This window comes from Macrosteles quadrilineatus, unplaced genomic scaffold (genome assembly GCF_028750875.1).
Source record: "Macrosteles quadrilineatus isolate MER2022 unplaced genomic scaffold, UCM_ALF_1.0 Scaffold_1__1_contigs__length_201487025, whole genome shotgun sequence".
Classification (NCBI taxonomy): domain Eukaryota; kingdom Metazoa; phylum Arthropoda; class Insecta; order Hemiptera; family Cicadellidae; genus Macrosteles; species Macrosteles quadrilineatus.
The window spans coordinates 145155884-145179072 of NW_026542594.1; the positions used below are offsets into that span (position 1 = coordinate 145155884).

General features: G+C 35.6%; 2 protein-coding genes across 3 annotated transcripts in view; one reads left to right on the forward strand and one right to left on the reverse strand.

Moving 5' to 3' along the window:
• LOC128986491 (adipocyte plasma membrane-associated protein Hemomucin-like) overlaps positions 1 to 23189 on the forward strand; it is a 438949-nt gene that overhangs the window by 124653 nt on the left and 291107 nt on the right. The window lies entirely within an intron of this gene.
• Positions 2498 to 21350, reverse strand: LOC128986522 (uncharacterized). 2 transcript variants are annotated; one of them, XM_054406942.1, is made up of 6 exons: positions 21026 to 21350; positions 16020 to 16298; positions 15503 to 15622; positions 4552 to 4626; positions 3398 to 3521; positions 2498 to 2856 (listed from the first exon to the last, which is right to left on the reverse strand). In XM_054406942.1, the coding sequence occupies exons 2-6, from the start codon at positions 16270 to 16272 to the stop codon at positions 2616 to 2618; spliced, it is 813 nt and encodes a 270-aa protein (XP_054262917.1). In that variant the 5' UTR covers positions 16273 to 16298; positions 21026 to 21350; the 3' UTR covers positions 2498 to 2615. The 2 variants fall into 2 exon arrangements, with proteins under 2 accessions (XP_054262917.1, XP_054262909.1); XM_054406934.1 differs by having other exon boundaries at positions 3398 to 3524; positions 21026 to 21348.

Genomic DNA, 23189 nt, shown 5'->3' on the forward strand with positions numbered 1-23189 from the left:
CTATTTTCATAAAAAAAGTACCATAGTGCCTGAGTATGTGCTACATAGGTTTATCTGACAGAACAAGTTGTTATTTAAACAGGTGTTCACAATGGTTTGATGTCATGAAATAATTTGATCACTCATCTATTAGTGCGGTGCAATTAGACCTAAACCTCAACATCCAAGCGTTAGAAATGTTCATTTTCAATCTATTGTAACTATTTACTTTACAAGATTAAGATTATGAAGAGGACAATAATTCTTGTACAATTTATCGTAGGTTATTTTTGTAAATAACATATTTTGCACTAAACCACAGAGTATGTATTTTTTAAACATTTTTAAACCCAAAAAATTGTTCAACTTTAAACCCCCCTCTCTCCAAACCCAATGTTCAAAATGGTGTAACTTTAAACCATACAATATTGTATTAAACAGTTTATGGTAAAAAATTAGCTTTAACTTTAAATGTTGGGGATAGGCAGTTTTTTTGCCGATTGCACTGTAGTATATGATTCAAGGTGTTTTTAGTCCTCTAGGTTTTGTACTCATGTGTGAAAAATGAAATATTAAAATAACCTAATTCGGAGCAATCTAGAGCTTAGAAAACTTCTGGTTGTTTTGTGAGTTTTTATTCAAATAGGTTCATAGTAAAAATAAATTACCCTCAGATTCCCGCCTTGTTTTAATAATGGCTCAATGGTACGCAACACATTAACAACTTCGGTGTTATGTGTATCGTGGAAATTTGATTAACCATATATTTTTTTATCCTGCACTGCAAATAAAAATACTCCTGCCGCAGCAAACCTGCAGATTAAGCGAATTTCCAGTTGCCTGGTTAGATTTTAACTAAGATTTCTCTTTAAAAATACTAGAGGAACCATGCTGCTCCGCAGCGTTAAAATAAAAATAATCTCCAAGAAATAATCAAATTTATGATTTTTGATTGAGTGCTGGTTTAATGAGTTTCATGGCAACAAGCCATAGTCGAAGAAATCCGACAATTCTGCATCAGAAGCCCCAAAAAATCGATTGCCCGACTAAGTCTTCAGTTAAACATACTTAAATCAACACTTTATGATGTTACAGTATCTCTGTAAAAGATAGTCTTTGTGCCTAAAAAGATTCAGTTAAGACATCAGATAAACCCGCCGATCGCCCTAAGGGTACAGACTTAGCCAGTTTTATGCTCATATAAGATTGATTAAAATCTGAATTTTATCAAACTACTAGCTGGCCCGACAGACTTCGTCCTGTCCTAATGTGGTTTTATGTCAATGCTCGTTCATTTTCTAGATGAGCTCGTTCGCATGGCTCAATCATGTCCTGGTTAAAGTTCGTTCGCTACGCTCACTCACCTTTAGGTTGGAGCTCGTTCGCTACGCTAACTCGCCTCCAGGTTGAAGTTCGTTCGCTATGCTCACTCACCATTTGGTTGCAAATTAGCTGTTGTCATAAATGAAGAAACATAGTGCTGCACCCTGTTGGTAAACCTATTACCTTTTTAATGCTATTGAACATCACAGAATCAAATTGTTTAGTTCATCCAGCTGTTAAGATTCTTTAATTCCATTTAAATATGAGTACTCATAAGGTTAACATGGGAAACTCTAGAGCCACTGGGGCGGAGCCCTCTTGACGGATCTGCATCAAACTTCACACAAACCATCCTTGAATAATGCTTAATAATGCCTGAAAGTTTCATTACAATCTGTCGAGCGGTTTCGGAGTCCATTAAGGACAAACATACAAACAAACATACATTGGATTTTATATATATATAGATTCCGAATTGTATCAAACTATGAGAAAAAGCTTTGAACTTTTATCTTGAATAGTCCCCGAGCAACAACCGTTTAAAATCCCGGTTTACTTTTATAAACACCATGTACTATTAAACAACAACTACAAAATCATTTCTGTGCAACAGTTCTCCATCAAAAATCAATCATCAAATCTCCATCAAAACATTATAGTGGCACGGTTAGAACACTCACTTTTGAGTGTAAACCTCTAGTGGCATGACACTAAAAATAGCGCGATTCAGTGGCAACACATCTACATGCTAGTGTAAACCTAGCTTTACCAGCATCATTTGTGAACTGAATGACACCATTTGCAGCTCTGTAGCTGACATGTATACTTCGCTGTGTGTTTTTAAAATCTCCCGTCACATGTGAGAAAAGGGCAGTGGTAAATCTTTTACCACTAGAAACATATCTGATGGTAAAAAAATAGTAGAAATAAGTTAGAAAACAGTTTTAAGTTCTAATATGAATCACTTATCGACACTGTTCAATGTAGGCCTACTGTAAATGTGTGCTACGGTGCTAAATGAATAAAGATTGTTTGAAATTGAATAAAGATTGTTTGAAATGAAATGTAATACGGCCTACAAGCAAACTAAGGATCTATACGCAAAAACGACCCTTCCTAAAAAAATCGCCCTGGATTTTAGGGTATACATTTTTATTTTATGAACACAGGCTAAAAGTCTTGAAAACTGTTAAGCATTATGTTTATTTAATTTACATCAAACAATATACATTTATCTTACAGCATATTTGAAATATACATTAATCTTAGGATCTAAACACTTTTTAAAACACCAATAAACGCTAAAACACAAATTATCGTGCATGGTTATTTGCTGCAGGTAAGCAAATAGACTGAACATTATTTTGAGATTCTAAAATCCTAACCACATTACTGTTGATGACACTGAACATTTGTTGATTACTCTCAACTATTTTCTCCAACGACCTGCTGATCTTGGTGAGGGAATCTCCCAGCTTGTCTACTGATGATGTCAGTCTATCAACAGACTCTCTCAGGTGCTTTAACCGGTGAGGGTCGCTCTGGGTGTCGTACCTACAACACAAGTATTGACTGATTTTACATTTGAAGTAATTATCAACTTACTTATACCGACAAGTTGTTATGGCTGAAGAAAAGATCTGAATGTAATGTTAGATTTACTTTGTGAGACAGGAAATGTAAAGAAAATAGATACGAGGGTTGTAGGTAAATTAAGTCTTCATCGTGTTCCTGTCGTGGTCAAGTGAGCTAGTTTAAGTATGACACCAACACAGTTTTCTTTACTTCACCCACTACTATTTTAGCCAGTTTACTATATACTACAATCGTTAAAGAAAAAAAATCAAAGAAAAATAAACACTCCTGTTTGGTAGAATCTGGTACTGCCATTGGGTTTTTGTGGGAGCAGGCGTCGATCCAGATTTTCAAGATTGGAGATTTGGGATTTGATTTTTAGGATAGTCAGTGGATTAGTAAAAATTAAAGTGGTGGTGTCAGATCTTAAAACTAGCTTACATGCGACACAAGCATTTTAGAACTCAAATTTACATAAAATTTGAAACTGTTAACAACATAGATGTGTTGTGATACTGACCCACTGCTAGGAGTGTGGGTAGCGACACTGTCCACCGTAATGCTGGGAGAACATGACACACTGACAGGTATGGAGACGCTGCCACTGCTCAGGGGTTCCTCTGCATCAGCCCCTACTGGTAGCTCTTCTGAAACACATCAGGAACTCTAGATGAACCAGGTTGATGACCTGTGGTCTGATTGTGTAAACAAAGATGTCCTGGAAGTGTTCATATAAACACAAGATTGCTTTGCATTCAATAGCAGTTTCTGTGAATAAAAGACCACTGGTGTTTAGGAGGGTCAGTCAGGCATGGTATTCAGAGTAACAGTGAAAGGTTGGCTGAGAACCGGTGGCTCTGTCTTAGGGTCGGGGCCTTCAGTAAAGTCCCATCTATTTGCAACAGCTGTACTCAGTTTTGATTCAAAGAGAACATAGTCACAAGGAGTTCTACATGACAAGTTATATTTTTCGGTACTTGATGCTATGACTGTAGCCTACTATGATCGTGTGCTATAGTCTATGGTAGGCTATACAGTAAAAAATAATTTGTCCTTTAAAATAATTTCGGCTGCTACATAGTGTTGTGTAGGCCTACCCAGAGTTAAAGGTGTAGTATAGTAAAGTACCTAACCATTGACTTTTGGATACTGATGTAGATATCCCATCTATATGGACCAGCTGACTCTACTTTTCTCTATAAAAATACTGTTGAGTGAGCCAGTCTTAGAATGTGCTTAAGTCTAAAATTATATTTTTCACCTAATTTTTTGTTAATGAGACTGGTGCTATAGCTTACAATGAATCGTTCTTTGAGCTTGACTTGGTTCTCACATTGGATGCTGCCCGCTGGTAATCCCATGCCTGTCCGAGGTTGCAGAACATGGGATCCCCCGCAAAGTGTAATTTAAAAGAGCGCAATCTGTGTCGGTGGCTCATCTAAACTACCGGTCCCTTTGTTTTTGATTTAAAAACTAGGCCTAGCAACAAATTTAACATGGAGATGGAATGTCTAATTGTATCAATAGTCAATGTTAACCTTAATGTTAAGTAGGCTACCTTCAATATGTGTTTGACAGTGACAGTAATAATAAATTATTGTTGGTTTTCATTCCAGTTTTTTAACCAGATAAAATACTTTGTCCTAATTATTGTTGATTTTAAAGATAACTTACTAGGCCTATTTACTTCTTCTTCACTCAAGTGCTTTTGGATGTCGTCCGGACAGGACATTCCTCTTTTTAAAATACCTGGAAAAGATGGAGATATTTCAACAAAGCATACAAATATTTCATCAAAATATCTAGCACTTATATGAGCTTTAGACATAGACATACTTTATTTGCACAAAACATTCCATACATCATAACATTTAGAATAGATGCATTGTCAAATTAAATCCATACATAAAATATTTAACATTTAAACTTAATAACTTATATTGGAGATATTGGCAATGAATAATGAAATGTATTACTAAATTTAAAAGTTCAAAAAGGCCAATATATAATAAATTGTTTTGATCTATTATACAATACAAAATTAATAGATGTGTTTAGAAATTCCAAATTAAAAAAAAACATAAAAATCAGAGAACTACCCATATTTCAGAAAAGAAAAAAAAGAAAAGAATTGGATTAGTATAACATACAACTCAAAATTTGCAAGTAATATTAAGAGCATTTTCAAGAATAAAACATCACAAAATTTAACTTTCAGACCTATTAACCAACTGAAATAAAAATTAGGCAATCCTAAAGAAAAACCATCAAAATTTTACATGTCTGGAATTAGTGATGTAAAATTCCCGGGAATATAATATCAAGGAAATATTCCCAGGGAATATTGCCGGCAATATTCCCAAAATTCATAAATTCCCGGGAATTTATTTTTAATTAGCAGGTTTAAGGTAGTAGGTTTAAAAACTGTTACTTAATAGTTAAAAGCCATAATTATAATGTTAAATCAACCACAAAAACTTAAATATATTATAATACAAAGTTTTAATTGAAATAAATGACTGGGAATTTATAATTTTATAAGCTAAATTGCTCAAATCGGTCACTGTGGTAGTTTGTTTTAAATGAAACACAAATAATCTATTTTCAAAAAATGTTGATTTAATACAACTAGTGTACCTATTGCTCGAATTCAAGCTATTGCTAAGTATTACAGGTGTTATTTTAAAACAAATAAAAGTCATAATTTCTGATGACTTTAAAAGATTCACCTCAAGAATTATGGAAATACTCAAGATCTATATAACAGATCGATATGATCAACATTTCTTGTAAATATCTTATCATTTTTCAAAAGCTGGTCTTGTTTTTTAGTGTTTTCTACAAATAGCCTTACACATAGCCGCATTAGGTTGTCCATAAAAATGATTATAAATTCTTAAAAAATATTATTTCTATTTCTTCTTCTTGGTGGTGTTATATGACTTTCCTACGTTTCCATAGTTTGCAAATCGGCTCTTTCAATTATTACTAAAATGCATGCAGCACAGTGTTAATTCAGTTTTCTTTTAGCGAATTTCCCTATAGGGAAGTAGCTTTTACCGTAGTTGGCAAGGTAAGACCAACGAGCACATAATATGATAAGACCTGGAGCCGGGACCGATATACTTTTTCGTTTTGATGTCCTTAGAGGCCAAAACCACTGTTCAAATTTTTATGTCCGTAAATGGCATGTATATATGGCGGACATATGTAGCCTATATGTCAGTGAACGTGATAACTTGAGTAATTTTTCTCTGATTTTAGTGATTTTGATTAAATTTGGTTTGAGCATCTATGGCGGGATAAACTTAAATGAGTTAGCAAACCACGATCGTGCTGGTTTGGAAATAAAAATATTATTTGAAAAAAAAATAATTTAGTTTATTAAATCAAGACTACATATTAAAAACAAAAAGGTTAGATGGGAAATACTGAAAATGACATATTTGCTTTCCGTATTAATTTTTATGTTTCCTAGTCACTGTCACTTTCTATGTCAATTATATTTCCTTCGTCCTTCTCGTCATCTACATCTCCAAATCCAAAAAAATTGTCTTCATTGTTACTTGTCAAGTCAATCTCATCCTCATCCCCTTCTTCGATTGCGAGAAGGGACAGGATGTCTTCATTTTCTTCCTGTCCTGTTTCCTCTGGGTTGCCTTCTGCTTGCTTACTCTCAGCATTGGTTGAGCATTCATGAGTTTCCAGTTGTAAGAAAGAACTGTCAGTTTTGTTGCTCACTCAGATAAAAGTCTGTTTCTTTTCTTGGAATGCAATAATTAAAATCCATTCAGTTTCATAAATTCAAATTTTTTTTACAGAAATGTACATGGAATGACAACTCTTAGACTTAAATGTAAGAATTTACTATAGGTAACGTAGTTTTAAGGTTCTTTAACCGTCAATATGGGTTAAAACGTTCATAATTTTAAAATTTTCATAGATTCCCAATTTTTGGGAATATTCCCAGTTTTGGGCCAAAGAAATATACCCGGCAATATTCCCATTTTATAAGTTCCCTCCCACTGGGAATATTCCCGGCCCACATCACTATCTGGAATATATGAAATTAACTCTCTGGTTCCGGCACTTTTCGCTTCTTGACAGCTCTTGTATTCCTCCAAAAGTGCTGAAGCTGATGATAACACTCCTTGTGGACACCAACATTGCAGCCAGGGCACCAATAGGTAGCCTTTCTGCCACACACAGCACAAACTCGATTCGAATTATTGGGCACTTTCTCCATTTTGTGTGCGGTGTCACCTGCTGGACCTGGAGTCGGAACTTCTCCTGATTTAGCCAAGGTTTCTACAATATTTACATAAAAGTCCGTTCTGGCTAATGGCTTGTCTGTATTTAATGAATACAAGACATATGAATTAAAAAGAGCGATATCAAGAAAGTTATAAAAGATCCTCTTCCAATATTTTGTTGTCTGTGGGTTACACGATAAGTAATAGATTGATTTGTCGCTGACATCCACCCCTCCCATCCACTGATTGTATTTATGAATAAGGATAGGCTTTACTGCTTCTTGACCTTTTTTGCTCTGGACAAGCTTGTCTTCTGCGTGGCATGCAGAGGTCAAGGCGAAAACTGGTTTTCTTGAAGCGCTCTGCCGATACGAAACAAGAAGCACCTCTTCGTGCCTAAAGTAAAGAGTTTGTCCAGCTTCTAGGGTACTATTTTTGATTGTTTCTGCAATGTACTGTGATCTTTTGTTGATAGTTCCAGTGAGGAAAGTGTTCCTTTCATGCAGCTTCAATGCCAGAGGTACTTATTGGAACATTGACAATTTTGCCTCTGAACTGTTTCAATATCATATGTTTTACTTTTTATATTAAGCTGTGTTCATGTTTATGTTTGTGTGATCAAAATAAAAGTGTGAATTCCTTTCTTTAATATATTTTGTTTCTCATTAATTTAAAAGTTTATTCTTATAAGTAATCAACAGAAAGAATGCCTTGGACAAGTACGTATCAATAGGTTATGGGCTATTCAACAAATAAGGTATTTTCTTTAAATTACTTTTAAAGAAGCTATATAATATTTTCTTCATTGTTTTGCCATTGTAACTGTTGAATTTTTTTTTTCTTGGAGCAAGTATAAAATTGGTTAGACATTATGGCAAATGCTAATGAAAAGATATGTATAGAGAAGCTTTTGGGTGCAAGTAATTGGACTAAATGGAAGATGCTTATCCAGTTGTTGTTAAGACAACAAGGCTTGTTGAGTTTCATAATGGAATCTGAAGTAAGACCTATTACTAACATCTCTGGATCTGAGCAAAATGCTATTGCAGATTGGGACAGAAAAGATGCTTCTGCTATGTTATACCTTATGTCATCTCTAGGCGATGAACCATCTACACTGGTTTTGACTTGCTCGACTTCTAAAGAAGTTTGGGATTGTTTAATATCTGTGTATGAACAGTCTAGTGAACAAAGGCTAGATCGTTTGCTAGAAGAGTTTTTTAGGTGGGATCGGGATCCTAATGAGGACATAGCTACCCATGTTGCAAAGCTTCAAAAACATTTTGCCGAATTAAATGATGCGCTTGAGAAACAAACGGAATCAAAGCTTAGTGATAGAGTTTTAATTGCAAGAATTTTATCTACTTTGGGGCCAAGCTTTCGTGAATTCAGAAATGTATGGGAAGCTATGCCATCTAAGGATAGAACAATTAAAACACTAGTTGAAAAGCTTCGCACTATAGAGCAGCGTGATAACGTGGAGTTACTTAAAACTGCTTTATATGTTTCAAAACCCATGGGTACAAGGGTTAAAACAGAAAAACAAGGGCAGAGTAATCAGAATCAAAAGCAGGTTACTAAGATATTTTGTTTTAAGTGTAAACAAAAAGGGCATAAGGTTCCTGATCAGGGTGTCTACTACATTCTGGATAAAAAATTCATGGACAATTCCCGTACATTTAAGGACCTTTGTCGGTGTGATTACAGAATAATATTCCTGATTTGTCAAACTGTATTAATCTTGTTCTTCATGTAGTTGTTCCAGAGAGAAAAGTAAATAATAATAGACAAGAATTAAATTTCAAAATAGAAACTTATTGAAAGTAAACAAACATAACTTTAGGTACAGCTTTTATAGTGAAACAGAAAAACGCAATCATTGTCTCCTGCAATAGCGACAAAATCCTAAATATCTCCATCGGTCACGGAAACATCATAACATAGCTTATGCGATCCAGGCGGATTAATTTGGCATTATTCGCCCTGGCACAACGTTCGGTTCTTGACTACTTTTGAAAAAAAAATCTTTAATGCATAATGAATATATTGTAACTCGGTTCTAGGTACAAAATCGGTATGGTAAGCGGCTACCAGTGAGCACAGAGTAAGATTATTGTCTTTTCATCTGCAAAGTTAATATCGACACATAGCAATCATTAGTTTATCTTAGGCTCAATTACATTTTCTTAGTATATTTTACAGCACTTTCAAAGAATCAAAATACCCAGGCCTAGGCCTAATTATTTAGGAGGGCCTATATAAACTGAGTAACAAACAATGAGGTTATAATATCAGCAAAGTCACTACAATATCATCATTCTAGTTCATAAGATTTAGATTGCTTAAAGCATACAACGCAATAAATAAATATGGGAAATAAAAAAAATTGAAACCTGACCGCCAACAATGTACAAAGATACAGAAAATGCAATTACATAATTTGAAACCAAGTAGGCCTACGTAGTGATAAAAATTTAATGCAAACAACAATGCTTTTGGTTTTGTCAATTGAAAGATAAAATATCCATAAAAAAAGGGTAGGTATAACTTACAAAATAAGACTGTAGATTAGTTACATGTTTTATATGAAACCATAAACAGTTGTATGGTACTAGGCAATGGCCAGCGGCAAATTGAAGTACAAGTAAGAAGTGAAATTTAACAGCCATTATAAAACTATTATTTCCATGATAAAATATGTTTGGGATCTAATAATAATTACCCTAGTAATAAATAAATATGTTGTAAAGGAATAAAAGTGATACAACTTTTATGAGCTAAACTACAACTGAGTCAACAGTTCTTGGAAGTACTTGACTTGACACTTGATTGTCGTGATAAAATATTAATGGGTTTGAGACTGCTAATGGGGTTTTTATTGCATAATTACCCTAGTAATAAATTATGAAAATGTAAACAAACATCTGATAAACCTTTTATGTGCTCCTAACCAACTAGCGATCGATAAAATTATGGCCCATTAAAAATTTAAGGACATAGTCTGGCATTTAAGGACAATTCCCGTACATTTCATGGCCAGTAAAAAATTAAGTACAATTCCCGGTTTTCCCGGATTTCCCGGTTGGTAGACACCCTGCTGATTGTCCACTTAAAAAGAAGTCTACATCCGATAAGAAGGATGTGTCTGCAAAACATAGTTTTATGAGCGGGAATGAGTTAACTTTTGCAAATCGGGACGTTTGGATTGCGGATTGTGGTGCTACTCATCATGTAACGTGGTGTAAAGATTATTTTACAGAGTATTCACAATTTTCAGAACCACAACTTATGTCTGGCTTCAGTGATAATGCTTCTGATAAAAAGTGTTATGCCGAGGGATCTGGGATCATTGTTGTTGAAACTAAAGTTGGTAAGGAGCTAATTCAAACGACTGTAGAAAACGTTTTGTATGTACCTAATTCTAGAGCTCATCTGTTGTCAGTCAGCAAGGCAGCGAAGAAGAACCATGTGTTTTCTGCTGACAATCTTGGATGTAAATTTACCATAAATGGTGTCACTCACAATTGACACCTGTTCTAAAAATTGACAATGGCAGTGCTGTGAAACTCATAAAGAACCCTGAGTTTCATCGCAGAACGAAGCATATCGAAGTTAAGTATTACTTCGTCAGAGAAAAATTCTTGGAAGGACTTGTTGATGTTGAACATGTAGGTATCTACAACATATCAACTTGCCGACATCCTTACTAAACCTCTCAATCGAGTAAGGTTTACACAGCTTAAAGTAAACATTGGACTTTGTGACATTTAGTTTCAAAATTGTGAAGGGAGTATTGGAACATTGACAATTTTGCCTCTGAACTGTTTCAATATCATATGTTTTACTTTTTATATTAAGCTGTGTTCATGTTTATGTTTGTGTGATCAAAATAAAAGTGTGAATTCCTTTCTTTAATATATTTTGTTTCTCATTAATTTAAAAGTTTATTCTTATAAGTAATCAACAGAAAGAATGCCTTGGACAAGTACGTATCAATAGTACTTTCGTATAAAATTGGTCTGTAAAGAGGTGGTGGCCTTTGTCGAGGAGACCACTCTTCTCCATCACCTCCAACACACATTTTTCAACAAAAGGCCCTGGTTTATCTTGGAGGAAATGTGTACCACTGTACATTTCAATATGTAAGACATAAACTAACTGGTTGCAGAGTCACATGTTTCAAATTTTTTAATCCCGAACTGTTTGTGCTTCTTCTTCGGTAGGTACTGTATATAGGCGCAACGGTTTTTCATGCCTATAAGGCTCTCATCGAGGCAAACATTTTGACCAGGGATAAAGTACTTCTTGAATTCCCAATTTAGATGATCTAGTAGGTATCTTGCCTTGAACCAAGGGTCGAATTTGGGATGGCCTCGAGGAAATCCATTGTGGGTGGTCAGCTGTAGGTTGGACAAAATAAGTACAAACTTATTGCAGCTCATTACTCTAGAAAAAAATGGATGAGTCTGCGATTCCCTAGTGTCCCAATAGCCTTTGACACTTTTTGTCCTCCATAGGCCCATGTTGATAAATAAACCAAAGAACTTTTTGATATCTGCAATAGTGCAATCAGCCTATCTTTTCAGCCTAGAGTGAGGGGACAAGTTGCCGCGTTTCTCCTCAAGTTTCTTTTTAGCGGACGCATTGGTACACCTACAGATAATATTCCAAATGGCCTGGGTAAAAATAAAATAGATTAAAGTAATCTATTGGATTACTATTCCAAGGGGGAAGATCTTGAGGGCCAGTGTTCCTCCTTGTAAATTTCGACTCTATTTCCTTTTCTGGCTCCGGTGGATACACACGAATCCAAAGCTAATTTGGAGGACGTTTTTTCTTTTTCTTTGGCCTAGGCCCACTACTGCTAGGTGCATTACTAGTACTAAGTAAACTTACTAGTTCTTCAGGCTCCCCAAGATCGTCGACAAGTTCCTCCCTATCACATGTGTCCAAATCATCAAAATTGGGAACGTATTCTTCCCCACTTCCACTTGAGAAGTCCAACCAATCTTCGGAATCAGTTTCCTGAGGGGGTACATCTATATCAAAGTCATCTTCAATGTTATCATCATCAATGTTATCATCATCAATGTCACTTATTTCTTGGTCTAATAACTCTCTTATTTCACTTGAACGCAAATCGTCACCCATTTCGAAACATAACAATAAACACGAATACAAACAAACTCTTGCAACCATACCGACAGCAGAAACTAAACATATGCTCTGATTTTTAGTCACAGACGAATAGAAAACTCGCGAAAATGGCCATCATATTTAGTTGACATGAAGCCCTGAAATCCCCTGAACGTGTAGATATGCGTAGTGAGCCGATTCTAGCGCTGGTATGGTTTTAAATTGAGCGAAACCGAGCGAATGTACAGTCGCCCGAAATCGGGCGATTGACACTCGGCGGCCAAAAATGATCGCCCGAAATTGGGCGATTGACACTTGGAGGGTTAACAGTTGTGCAACAGGAAGCCTTAAAGACTCTTATGCGAGAAGCCCATAAGAAGAAAGAAGACTTTGATTCTTATTTTCATCAAATTGTAAGTAGGCTACGTCAAGTGAAGATGAAGACCAAATCAGTGAACTATTCATCCACATCACCAGCTACATTAAAGTGCTGCTTTCAGAAATTGGTTATTCTAACCCTTATTTGGCCAAGGTTAATTGCAGTCCAGCTCAACCTCAGAGAACTACTTCAGTGAATGTAACCAACCGAACTCATCAAGACCAGCTCAACCTCAAGAGAACCACTGCAATGAATGTAACCAAACCAAACTCATCAAGTCCAGCTCAACCTCAGAGAACCACTGCAATGAATGTAACCAAACCGAACTCATCAAGTCCAGCTCAACCTCAGAGAACCACTGCAATTAATGTAACCAAACCAAACTCATCAAGTCCAGCTCAACCTCAGAGAACCACTGCAATGAATGTAACCAAACCGAACTCATCAAGTCCAGCTCAACCTCAGAGAACCACTGCAATTAATGTAACCAAACCAAACTCATCAAGTCCAGCTCAACCTCAGAGAACCACTACAATGAATGTAACCAAACCGAACTCATCAAGTCCAGCTCAACCTCAGAGAACCACTGCAATGAATGTAACCAAACCGAACTCATCAAGTAAAGCTCAACCTCAGAGAACCACTGAAATGAATGTAACCAAACCGAACTCATCAAGTAAAGCTCAACTTCAGAGAACCAAACTGCAATGAATGTAACCAAACCGAACCCATCAAGTCCAGCTCAACCTCAGAGAACCACTGCAATGAATGTAACCAAACCGAACTCATCAAGTAAAGCTCAACCTCAGAGAACCACTGCAATTAATGTAACCAAACCGAACTCATCAAGTAAAGCTCAACCTCAGAGAACCACTGCAATGAATGTAACCAAACCGAACCCATCAAGTCCAGCTCAACCTAGGAGAACCACTGCAATGAATGTAACCAAACCGAACTCATCAAGTCCAGCTCAACCTCAGAGAACCACTGCAATGAATGTACAACCAAACCGAACCCATCAAAGAGTTTCAAACCAAAGGTACCTAGCTTATACAACCTGAAACAAAACTCATCACAATAAAGAGGACGGTGGCAAACACTATGCCTAAGTTCGCAAACTCAAAAACTATAAATACCACAGTGACAGTGACAAAACCTCAACCGAAGAATACAGATACAACAGTGAGCTCAACTACCTTGACAAGTGACAGTGCTACTATCCATCCTACCAACACTGCTGTCATCTTAAGTGACCATGCTGTTATAAACCCTACTGATAATGCTGTCACCCATCCTACTGACCGGGTTGCTATCCAAACGACAGACAGTGCTGCCGTTAACCCAATCCACAGTGAAACCACTACAGTAAAGACAGTCAAGCAATCCAGTCAAGTGGTTATATCTTCCGATGGAGCTCTGACCAATAGCTACTCTTCATCGCAAACTACAGAGGAAACGCTCAGCCTCCAATATCAACTTGTTGAATTGTTGAAACAAGAATGCTTTAAATTGAGGAAATGGGGTGATTAGCGTTCCATTAACTGAACTTCTTTACCGTTACTGTATCAGATCATGAAAGCAGGCTCAAACATTTCTTGCGAAGAAAAGAAGACCAACATTCTCAATAGGCCTACCGTATAGCCTAAGAGTTTGTCTCATTGGACAGGACACATCTTGGAATATTGTCATATATTCAAGTGCCAGAGAACGGGTCTGGTCTGAAGATTCACCCCTTTTTGGCTCTAACAGTGATTTTCATACACAGGTTCCCTATCATTAGCAGTGAATGAGCATGTATGGGTAGATTGCAAATCCACCAGACAAAAATTCTTTTGCAGGCACTCACAATAGCCTATTTAGGGCATACCATCTACAGGGTAAAGGAGGAGGAGTCAATTAGTAAATTAGGGAATAGGCCCTAAGTTGACACAACCTAAATAGTAAATTCTATGTTCTACTGCATTGATTCAGCAGCATCCAGATAGTCTAATTGTAAGCCCTCAAATTATAGTGAAGGACTATCATATGTCGTTCGTAATAGCATTCATGAGTATGTGTAATGTGTAGTGTATGTGTTATGAGAGTTGGTGCAGACTCACCCTCATTTTCACCCTCATTCACTACGTGGATGAGAGTTGGTGATAATGCGAATAATACGTTTTTGTAACCTGAATATAGATATTATACCAGTAGCTTGACCCCATAAAATTATGCCATATCTTAATACAGACTTCACATGTGCATAATAAACGACTTTAAGTGTCTCAATAGAAACACAGTCCCTTTAATGAATGAATAAAGATGATATCGACCTAATTTTGGTATGTAAATAATTCAAATGTGAATGCCATTTAACTGTGTCATCTACATAAACCCATAAGAATTTGTGAGCTTCAACTAAATTAAAAGAACAGTTTTCCGTCTTGTATCTAGTACAAAATTTAATTTTTGTGATTTTTATTTCTAGTAGGTAATACAGTATTAGTTTAAATTCAACATTAAGTTTTAATCCATTTTTAAAAACCATTGCTCCTGCTTTCATCAAATAGCTTTTGTACAATCAAGTTTTCCTTAAAAAGGGATTTTTCAATGTTACTTGTGTCTGATACAAACGTGCTAAGAAATCGGTTACTAAAATAAGATACGGAAAGTAAATAAAACAAAAAAATAAATAAAAAATAATAATAATAATAAAGTAAATAAAGTAAGTAAATAAGTAAATAAGAAAAAGTAAAATAAAAATATACTTTCCGTAAATTTAATAACACGTAGGCCTACAATGCTGATCAAGAAGTTATTTAAAATAAGATGTCAATAGAATTTGTTTTCAACTACACCAACAGAAAAGATTACTCACATTTGTATGGAGGAATTACACCGTTTTCTTGTAGAATATCAAGAAGTCTCTCGTCAATTTGGGGTTTTACTAGTGGAGATTTATTCCCTTCAACCAAGGATTCCTTTAAATATCGGAGCACTGCAACAACATACACCATATAAGATTGGGCATGGAAACCTCATGAGAAATGTTGATAAACATGTTTAATTTTTTTTATAAATTGTTTAAGACGAAAAGTACGGCCCTGGTGGCTAAGTCCAGGATGTATTCTCTGAAGTTTGTGGAGGGCATTACCCACTTCAGCCCTAGCATTAAAATCACCAGCAACGACGCTATGCTCAGCGGTGCCACACACAATTTCTTCTTGGAGGTTAATCTTCAGAAGGAATTTCCCAATAGGCTCGTTGGGGCCTGGGGGTAAGGTAGACTCTAAGAAATGTGACGTCCTTAAACCTGATCCAAACGAACACTGACACCTACGGTAATAACTCCTTCCCTATAGGGGAAATTCGCTTAAGGAAAATACTGTACTTACTTTTACGTTTAGCACTAGTTTTCATGTCTGAAACCTTTTTCCGTACATCGGTGTATGTTCTCTTGGTAGGAGAGATGATATTAACATGCTCAGCTATTTCAACCCATGCCTTCCTCTTTAGTTCCATGTTCTGTTGGGGATTTGTGTTATTTTCTAATATATTTTTTCTTCTCACGTACTCATCCATGATAACATGGATTTCTCTGTTAGTATAGTGTGCTGATCGTTTAGTTACTTTGTTACTGCTGGTCATTCTGTACTTTATTGGAGGACTCAAATCTGTGAACAGTTTGAAAGATAAATTATTCAATTATTACTTTATTTTTTTAAATCTTTACATCATTACTACATAGGCCTTTGCACTTATTTTATTTATAACTTTTTATAATTACAAGCTTGTATGAGTGAAGACATTTTTATGCCTCCCTTGAGACAATAACTTTAATATAATAAAATAATAAAAACTGATTATTTATTGTGATTAAGAAATTGTAGTTGATTACAAAAGTTCAAATTCAGACATTTCTTGTTTAGTACTGATGGTACTCTCTTTGGTTTTTCTATCTCCTCTTCTTGCCATCACGCAATCGTTACAAAAAACCAGAATAGTTGGCTGACATAGCTTAAATTTATATTTAAGTTGTAAACATAGAAAAAACATACTAAATAGGCTATGCATGCAATTTCAACAAACAATGATTATAACGGAGCATAACTAATTAATGGAATTAAAATTAGGATGATGTTTTTTCTCTAGCCAACGATCAGGTGAGCGTTGTAGATGTAGAAGTGGAGGGGGTCCTGTTAGCCCCCCCCATTTGACAAAGCCATAGAACTGACACTGTAGGCTATAGTTATACAGTAGATAATGCACTAACTAAATGTATGCATAACTAACAGTACAACCAACGTGTAAACATAAATTTTATGTGCACTTGTTTGTTGTTACTCTTATTAACATGGCAATAAGCCCGCCGGAGCAATGTTGCCATACAGCAACGCCGAGACCATGTATTAGAGGCTATGTTCATAGTTTTGATCAAACGAATAGAAAGTGAATGTAGTTAACACTATTGGCACCATAACACAATGAAAATGAGCAATTGTATGGTCATTGCTTATGCAGTGTGAGAAGATCACCTTAAGCTTAAGAGGGTAGGTAGTCGGTAAGCTTAATCTTGATACATTAAACTTTCAATAGTTTGACTCTCGATAGTTCGACACTCCTTGTAGTTCGACACGGGCTGAGCTATTTTGTCAATTGATTTTAATGGTTACTATTGTGATGTAAGCTGACTTGAACATTAATTTGTCATTTATTGTCGACTTGAGACTTAAACTAATGAACAGTGAAATTGTTAAGCTTTTTAGTACCTATTTAATAAATTTGGGTGATTTCTATATTGTTCTCCCTTTCCTGTACATAATAAACTCCATTTGATTCCTATAGTTCAACAGAACTATCGAGGTTCTACTGTACTGATAAAAAAAAAAACTTTTAAACAATAATTAATAACTGTGCATTCATTAGGCCTACAACTGTGCTACTTAAATTTTAATTGGGATGGGGGCAATTATTTGAGATGCGGATGCCACCTAGGTGCATATTTTAACCCAAATATGAGCGAAGAATGAGTGTAGAATGGTGTGAGAGGATATGTGTAGCTTTTTTACTGACTACGATTAGCTGGTTCATCAGTCAGATCCAGGTCTTGAGAAACAAACTGTGATTAGCGTTCCATTAACTGAACTTCTTTACCGTTACTGTATCAGATCATGAAAGCAGGCTCAAACATTTCTTGCGAAGAAAAGAAGACCAACATTCTCGATAGGCCTACCGTATAGCCTAAGAGTTTGTCTCATTGGACAGGACACATCTTGGAATATTGTCATATATTCAAGTGCCAGAGAACGGGTCTGGTCTGAAGATTCACCCCTTTTTGGCTCTAACAGTGATTTTCATACACAGGTTCCCTATCATTAGCAGTGAATGAGCATGTATGGGTAGATTGCAAATCCACCAGACAAAAATTCTTTTGCAGGCACTCACAATAGCCTATTTAGGGCATACCATCTACAGGGTTAAGGAGGAGGAGTCAATTAGTAAATTAGGGAATATGCCCTAAGTTGACACAACCTAAATAGTAAATTCTATGTTCTACTGCATTGATTCAGCAGCATCCAGATAGTTTAATTGTAAGCCCTCAAATTATAGTGAAGGACTATCATATGTCGTCGTCGTAATAGCATTCAAGAGTATGTGTAATGTGTCGTGTATGTGTCTCCAAAACTTCAAGACGCTAACCTAATGGGGATGTTCAAGATAAATATTAGGACTGACGATGGCCATATAATTTCGCCAAAATGCATCTCCTGTAATAGGATAAGTTACAACAGTTGATCGACCGGCAGACACTTGTAATATAACCTTTTATTGATTGTCACACCGATCTGGAACAACAAAAAATGAAGTAATAAATAAACCTACCACATAACATACCACATAGTAGTGTAATAGCTATTTACATTACAAGTGTAGTAAGAGCGTTTTTACATCACGCAGGTGAAAGTTGCATAATTTACCTAAGTGATGTAAACACGCTCTTGCGTAACGTGTAACGTACAAGATTTTACCTGACCCGACAGTATACAGGAGGTTACGAACAATATTTTTCATTACCCATTTCACTCATCTTATTACAGTAAGGTTCATTTACAAACAAAAGCTAGGTTAGGAAAATTCTTCAAAACATAACAATAAAATTCAAGCACACAGCTGATTTCTAGCGTTAAACGTCGTTGGCTCCATAGAGTTATATTTTTTAAGTTATCCACTCAATGTTATTTAAATGGGTTTCATTACATCACCGAGTGAGTTTTTTGATACTTTACATCACTCGAGAAGTAAGGAAGTTGTATACATCACGCTTAGGATAGGGAAGTTTAACATGGCGGGTTAGGTAAAATATTATATTTATGGATCAGCTGTCTGAAATTGTGAAATAGGCTAAGTAAAACCTTTTACAGTTATGATTGTTTACATTGAAATGTCAACACAAAGGTAACTTAAACACACTAGCGGCTAGTCCCTGCCCACCAAATCTGTTTGGGAGCGAAACTTCTACCCTCCCTCCAGCCCAGCTGTTATTTGGAGGCTTCTGATTGGCTGAGGGAACACCATTACCGCAACAATACGGCATGAAGCCATCGGCCTCGATGGTATAGTGGATGGGTGGCGGGCTGATGAACTGAAAGAGCCGGGTTCGAATCTCACCCGTGACACTATTTTTGTGTCACAGATTTCTTAATTATCAGCAAGTTTGGTTGGTTTGGTTAGGTTATAACAGTTTAATTTTATAATAAAAAAATATAAAATTGAATTTTGGCATTTATAATCCTATATATTAAAACATAACAGGGTTTTTTATTTCACGATTCTGAATCGCCCACTTGACGGATTTTCATGATTTTTGTGTTGAAAGAAAGATAATTTTGAGAACTAGGGAATCTCGAAGCCATAATTTTAGTTTAGGTTTTCAGTTTTTTAGAAATTAAGTTTTAATTTTCAAAAAGTCTAGCAGCCGATGGACGAGTTCAAGTCGTTTTAGTGGTGGTTTAACTAACAGCTGGTTTCTAACTGTCATTGTAATGTTTATGTTACAAGTTGTATGTACCTATACAATAAATTTATTTTTGAAAAAAAAAATACAACCGACTTCAAACGCTCTAAAAAGAATGAATTAATTTCAATAAAGTAAACTTTTGTATTAGTCAAGCTCACGTATTTTAAGTCGGGGAGGCTCTATGATGTTTTTTGATAGCCTACAAAATTGAAAGAGGATGTCCATATTGCAGGTGACTATCTATAACTAAACGTTTTAATCTGCATGTCTTTTTCATAGTTATGCGTTGGGTGTTATTTTATTACCGTAACCAAAGAAGTGTATTCCAAGGAGTACTACAAGGTAGACGACCACTTGGAAGACCAAGTAATGAAAGACATATATTCAGACTGGTATCTTCCTTAGAAATGGCAGGTGATAGAAGAGAACGGGAGGCCAGGATCATTTTAGAGGTTTCGGTGGCCAAGGTGGTAATATAAGGTACGGTTATTTGATAGTAGCCTATGCAGTGGAAGGTGGTATGTAGCTACTGTACTCAAACCCCCAGTGTGTGTGAATCGGCCACCAAGTTGTAAACTAGCGGTTCTGAATCATATTCAGTTTTAATTTATTACTTGATTCCCGTACGTAGGACGGGCCAACAGCTCGTTTTGGCTACACTTTACTTGACGTCCTACACTCATTCGAATGAAAATATCTATCGATATATCGATTAATCGATTGCTTCATTCGATATATCGAATGAAAATATCAAATCGAAAAAAACAAACGAATGAGTGTAGAACGTCAAGTAAAGTGCAGCCCTCGTTTTATTTTAAGAACAAAACTAATTTTTCAATTAGTAAACCTTTATTATTATTATAGTCAATCAGAAGCCTCCAAATGACTCTGTTGGCGAAACTAATCCTGGAATAAAAACTCAGCTGGAGAGAGGGTAGAAGTTTCGCTCCCGAACAGATTTGGTGGACAGGGACTAGCCGCTAGTCTTAAACTTTGTGAATTTTCTCATGCTTCATGGAGACTAATTAGGTTAATAGCCTATTTACTTAATTTTGGGTGTATCGGTTTAGTATTTCAGTCGTGAGAGCCGCACAGACAGACACCACCTCATTTTCATAATAGCCTAGGGCCCAGTAAGTTTGAGTATTTCTTAGCCTATAAGTTAGATCAGTTAAGTAATGTTTAAGTTTGTATTGTTAACCACCTCTGTAGTGTGTTTACAGGGTGAACTACTTTCATATAGTTTAACCTAACTTAGTAAGGCCTAACTTATTATAACTTATAGATGGTTACCTAGGCCAATAAGTTAATAGCAAATTGTATCGAAAATAACTTATGTATAAGCTAATATAATAAATAATAATAATATAATAAATTGCTCACATTGGTAATAATATTTGGGCTCACTGATGAGAAAGCTCAAAGTTATGAAGTAGGATACTGTTCGTAGGCCTAAGTTAATCCAGCTTCAGATTAACATTAGACACCCATTTCCAAGTAGATTACGAGTTGGTTTGATAAAACATGGTTCAACAAACATTGTTTGGATTTATAAGGTTTTCAAGTCCATCTTAAGTCATAATACAAATGTCACTCAGTATACTATACACTAACTTAGTTCAATAATTATTATTTGAAGGAACGAAGGAGAAGGATTAACTTATTAGTTAGTAATGTAGTGGTGGTTTATGAGTTTTGAGGTTAAAACCCGTAGTAACAGTAACTTTTTTTTTAACTTCATGTTTGATTAATTTTTTTAGGTTTTTGCTATCCCTCTTATTGGAGGAGCAGGCTGAAATTTGCTAGCCAAACAGCTTCAAGATATGTTACACTACACTCTTCTCTTATCTTATTATGGATTTGTATTTTTATCTGATATCGCGCTTTTATCCCTGGCTCTTAATGCGGTATTTACTCAGGGGAGGTATAGAAGAGGCTACGATGACAACTGAGGGCTTCTTATTAGCTGAGGGAACGCCATTACCGTAACAAAACGATCAATTGCCGCCATCGGCCTCTGTGGTCTAATGGTTAGCGTGCCGGGCTGATATACTGTAGGTCCCGGGTTCGAATCCCGCCGGCGGCATTAACTTTTTATCCAAGATTTTTTTTTATTTTCAGCAAGTTTGGTTGGTTTGGTTTGGTTATTACAGTTTAATTGTATTATTAAGTCATTATAAAATTTTAATTGAGCAATTTCTAGTTTTATTTTATAAACAGAATTATTTTTCCGATTACTATAAACTTTTGTTATATTATTTCTTTATCAGCAAGTTTGGTTAGTTCGGTTAGGTTATGATAGTTTAATTTTATAATTAAAAATTAATAAAATTGAATTTTAGGCATTTATAATTTTATTTTATGAACAGAACTATTTTTGCGATTAGTAAACCTTCATTGCCAAAGTGCTTTTTACTACAGCGCTGTTCACGGAGGAATTTTGAACTAAATGCCTCATTTGTACCTCCCCTAAGTCAGACCCCTCTTAATGCCTATGCAAAAAATACAAACCAAAACCAGGAAGGTAGTCCAGGACCTGACTAGGGTTCTGTGTGCATGTCGTGTATAGAGAATTTTGCTTTTGTATTTCAATATAGGTGTATTAGGAAGTGTTTTCCACTCGGGTGTCAAGTTCGCACCTGGTACGTTTTCGAGCTATGACGTCATCAAGATGGCGGCTCGACAATTTTTAAATGCGTATATTTCGCAAACCGTTTAACGGATCGGGATGATTCTTTTTTTGTTTGAAAGATATTTTTACAAGCAATCTTTTTTTGTATTTACATATTTGTTGTAAACTTAATATTTACCGCACAATATTGAAAAACGTCGTTTTTATTGTTATTATATTTATTGTTATGCTTATAACTTCTTAACCGCTGATAAAATCAAATACCACCCATTGCAAAAGTTGCAGATAATTCTATACCCTTTCCAATGATATCAAACAATATGTGATTAGACCTAAAAATAAAGCAAAGAGATTGAATAAACCGTAAAAAAACACTGAAAGTGGTGTACGGTCCGGGAAAGATTCAGTCCTGGACATGACTAGGGTTCTGTGTGCATGTCGTGTATAGAGAATTTTGCTTTTGCATTTCAATATAGGTGTCTTAGGAAGTGTTTTCCACTCGGGTGTCAAGTCCGCGCCTGTTACGTTTTCCAGCTATGACGTCATCAAAATGGCGGCTAGGGCAAATTTTAAATGCGTATATTTCGCATACCGTTTAATGGATCGGGATGATTCTTTTTTTGTTTGAAAGATAATTTTACAGGAAAGGTTTTTTGTATTTACACTTTTGTTGTCAACGTAATATTTATCTCACTATATTAAAAAACGTGGTTTTTAATATCATTGTTTTTGAATTTTTCCTCATAGCTTGTTAAACGCTTATAGAATGAAATAACTACCTATTACAAAAGTTTTAGATAATTTTATGCCCTTTCCAACGATACCAAACAATTAATGTTTGAAACTAAAACTAAAGCCAAGAGATTAAATAAACCGTTAACTAACACTTAACATGGTAGAAAGTCCAAAAAATAT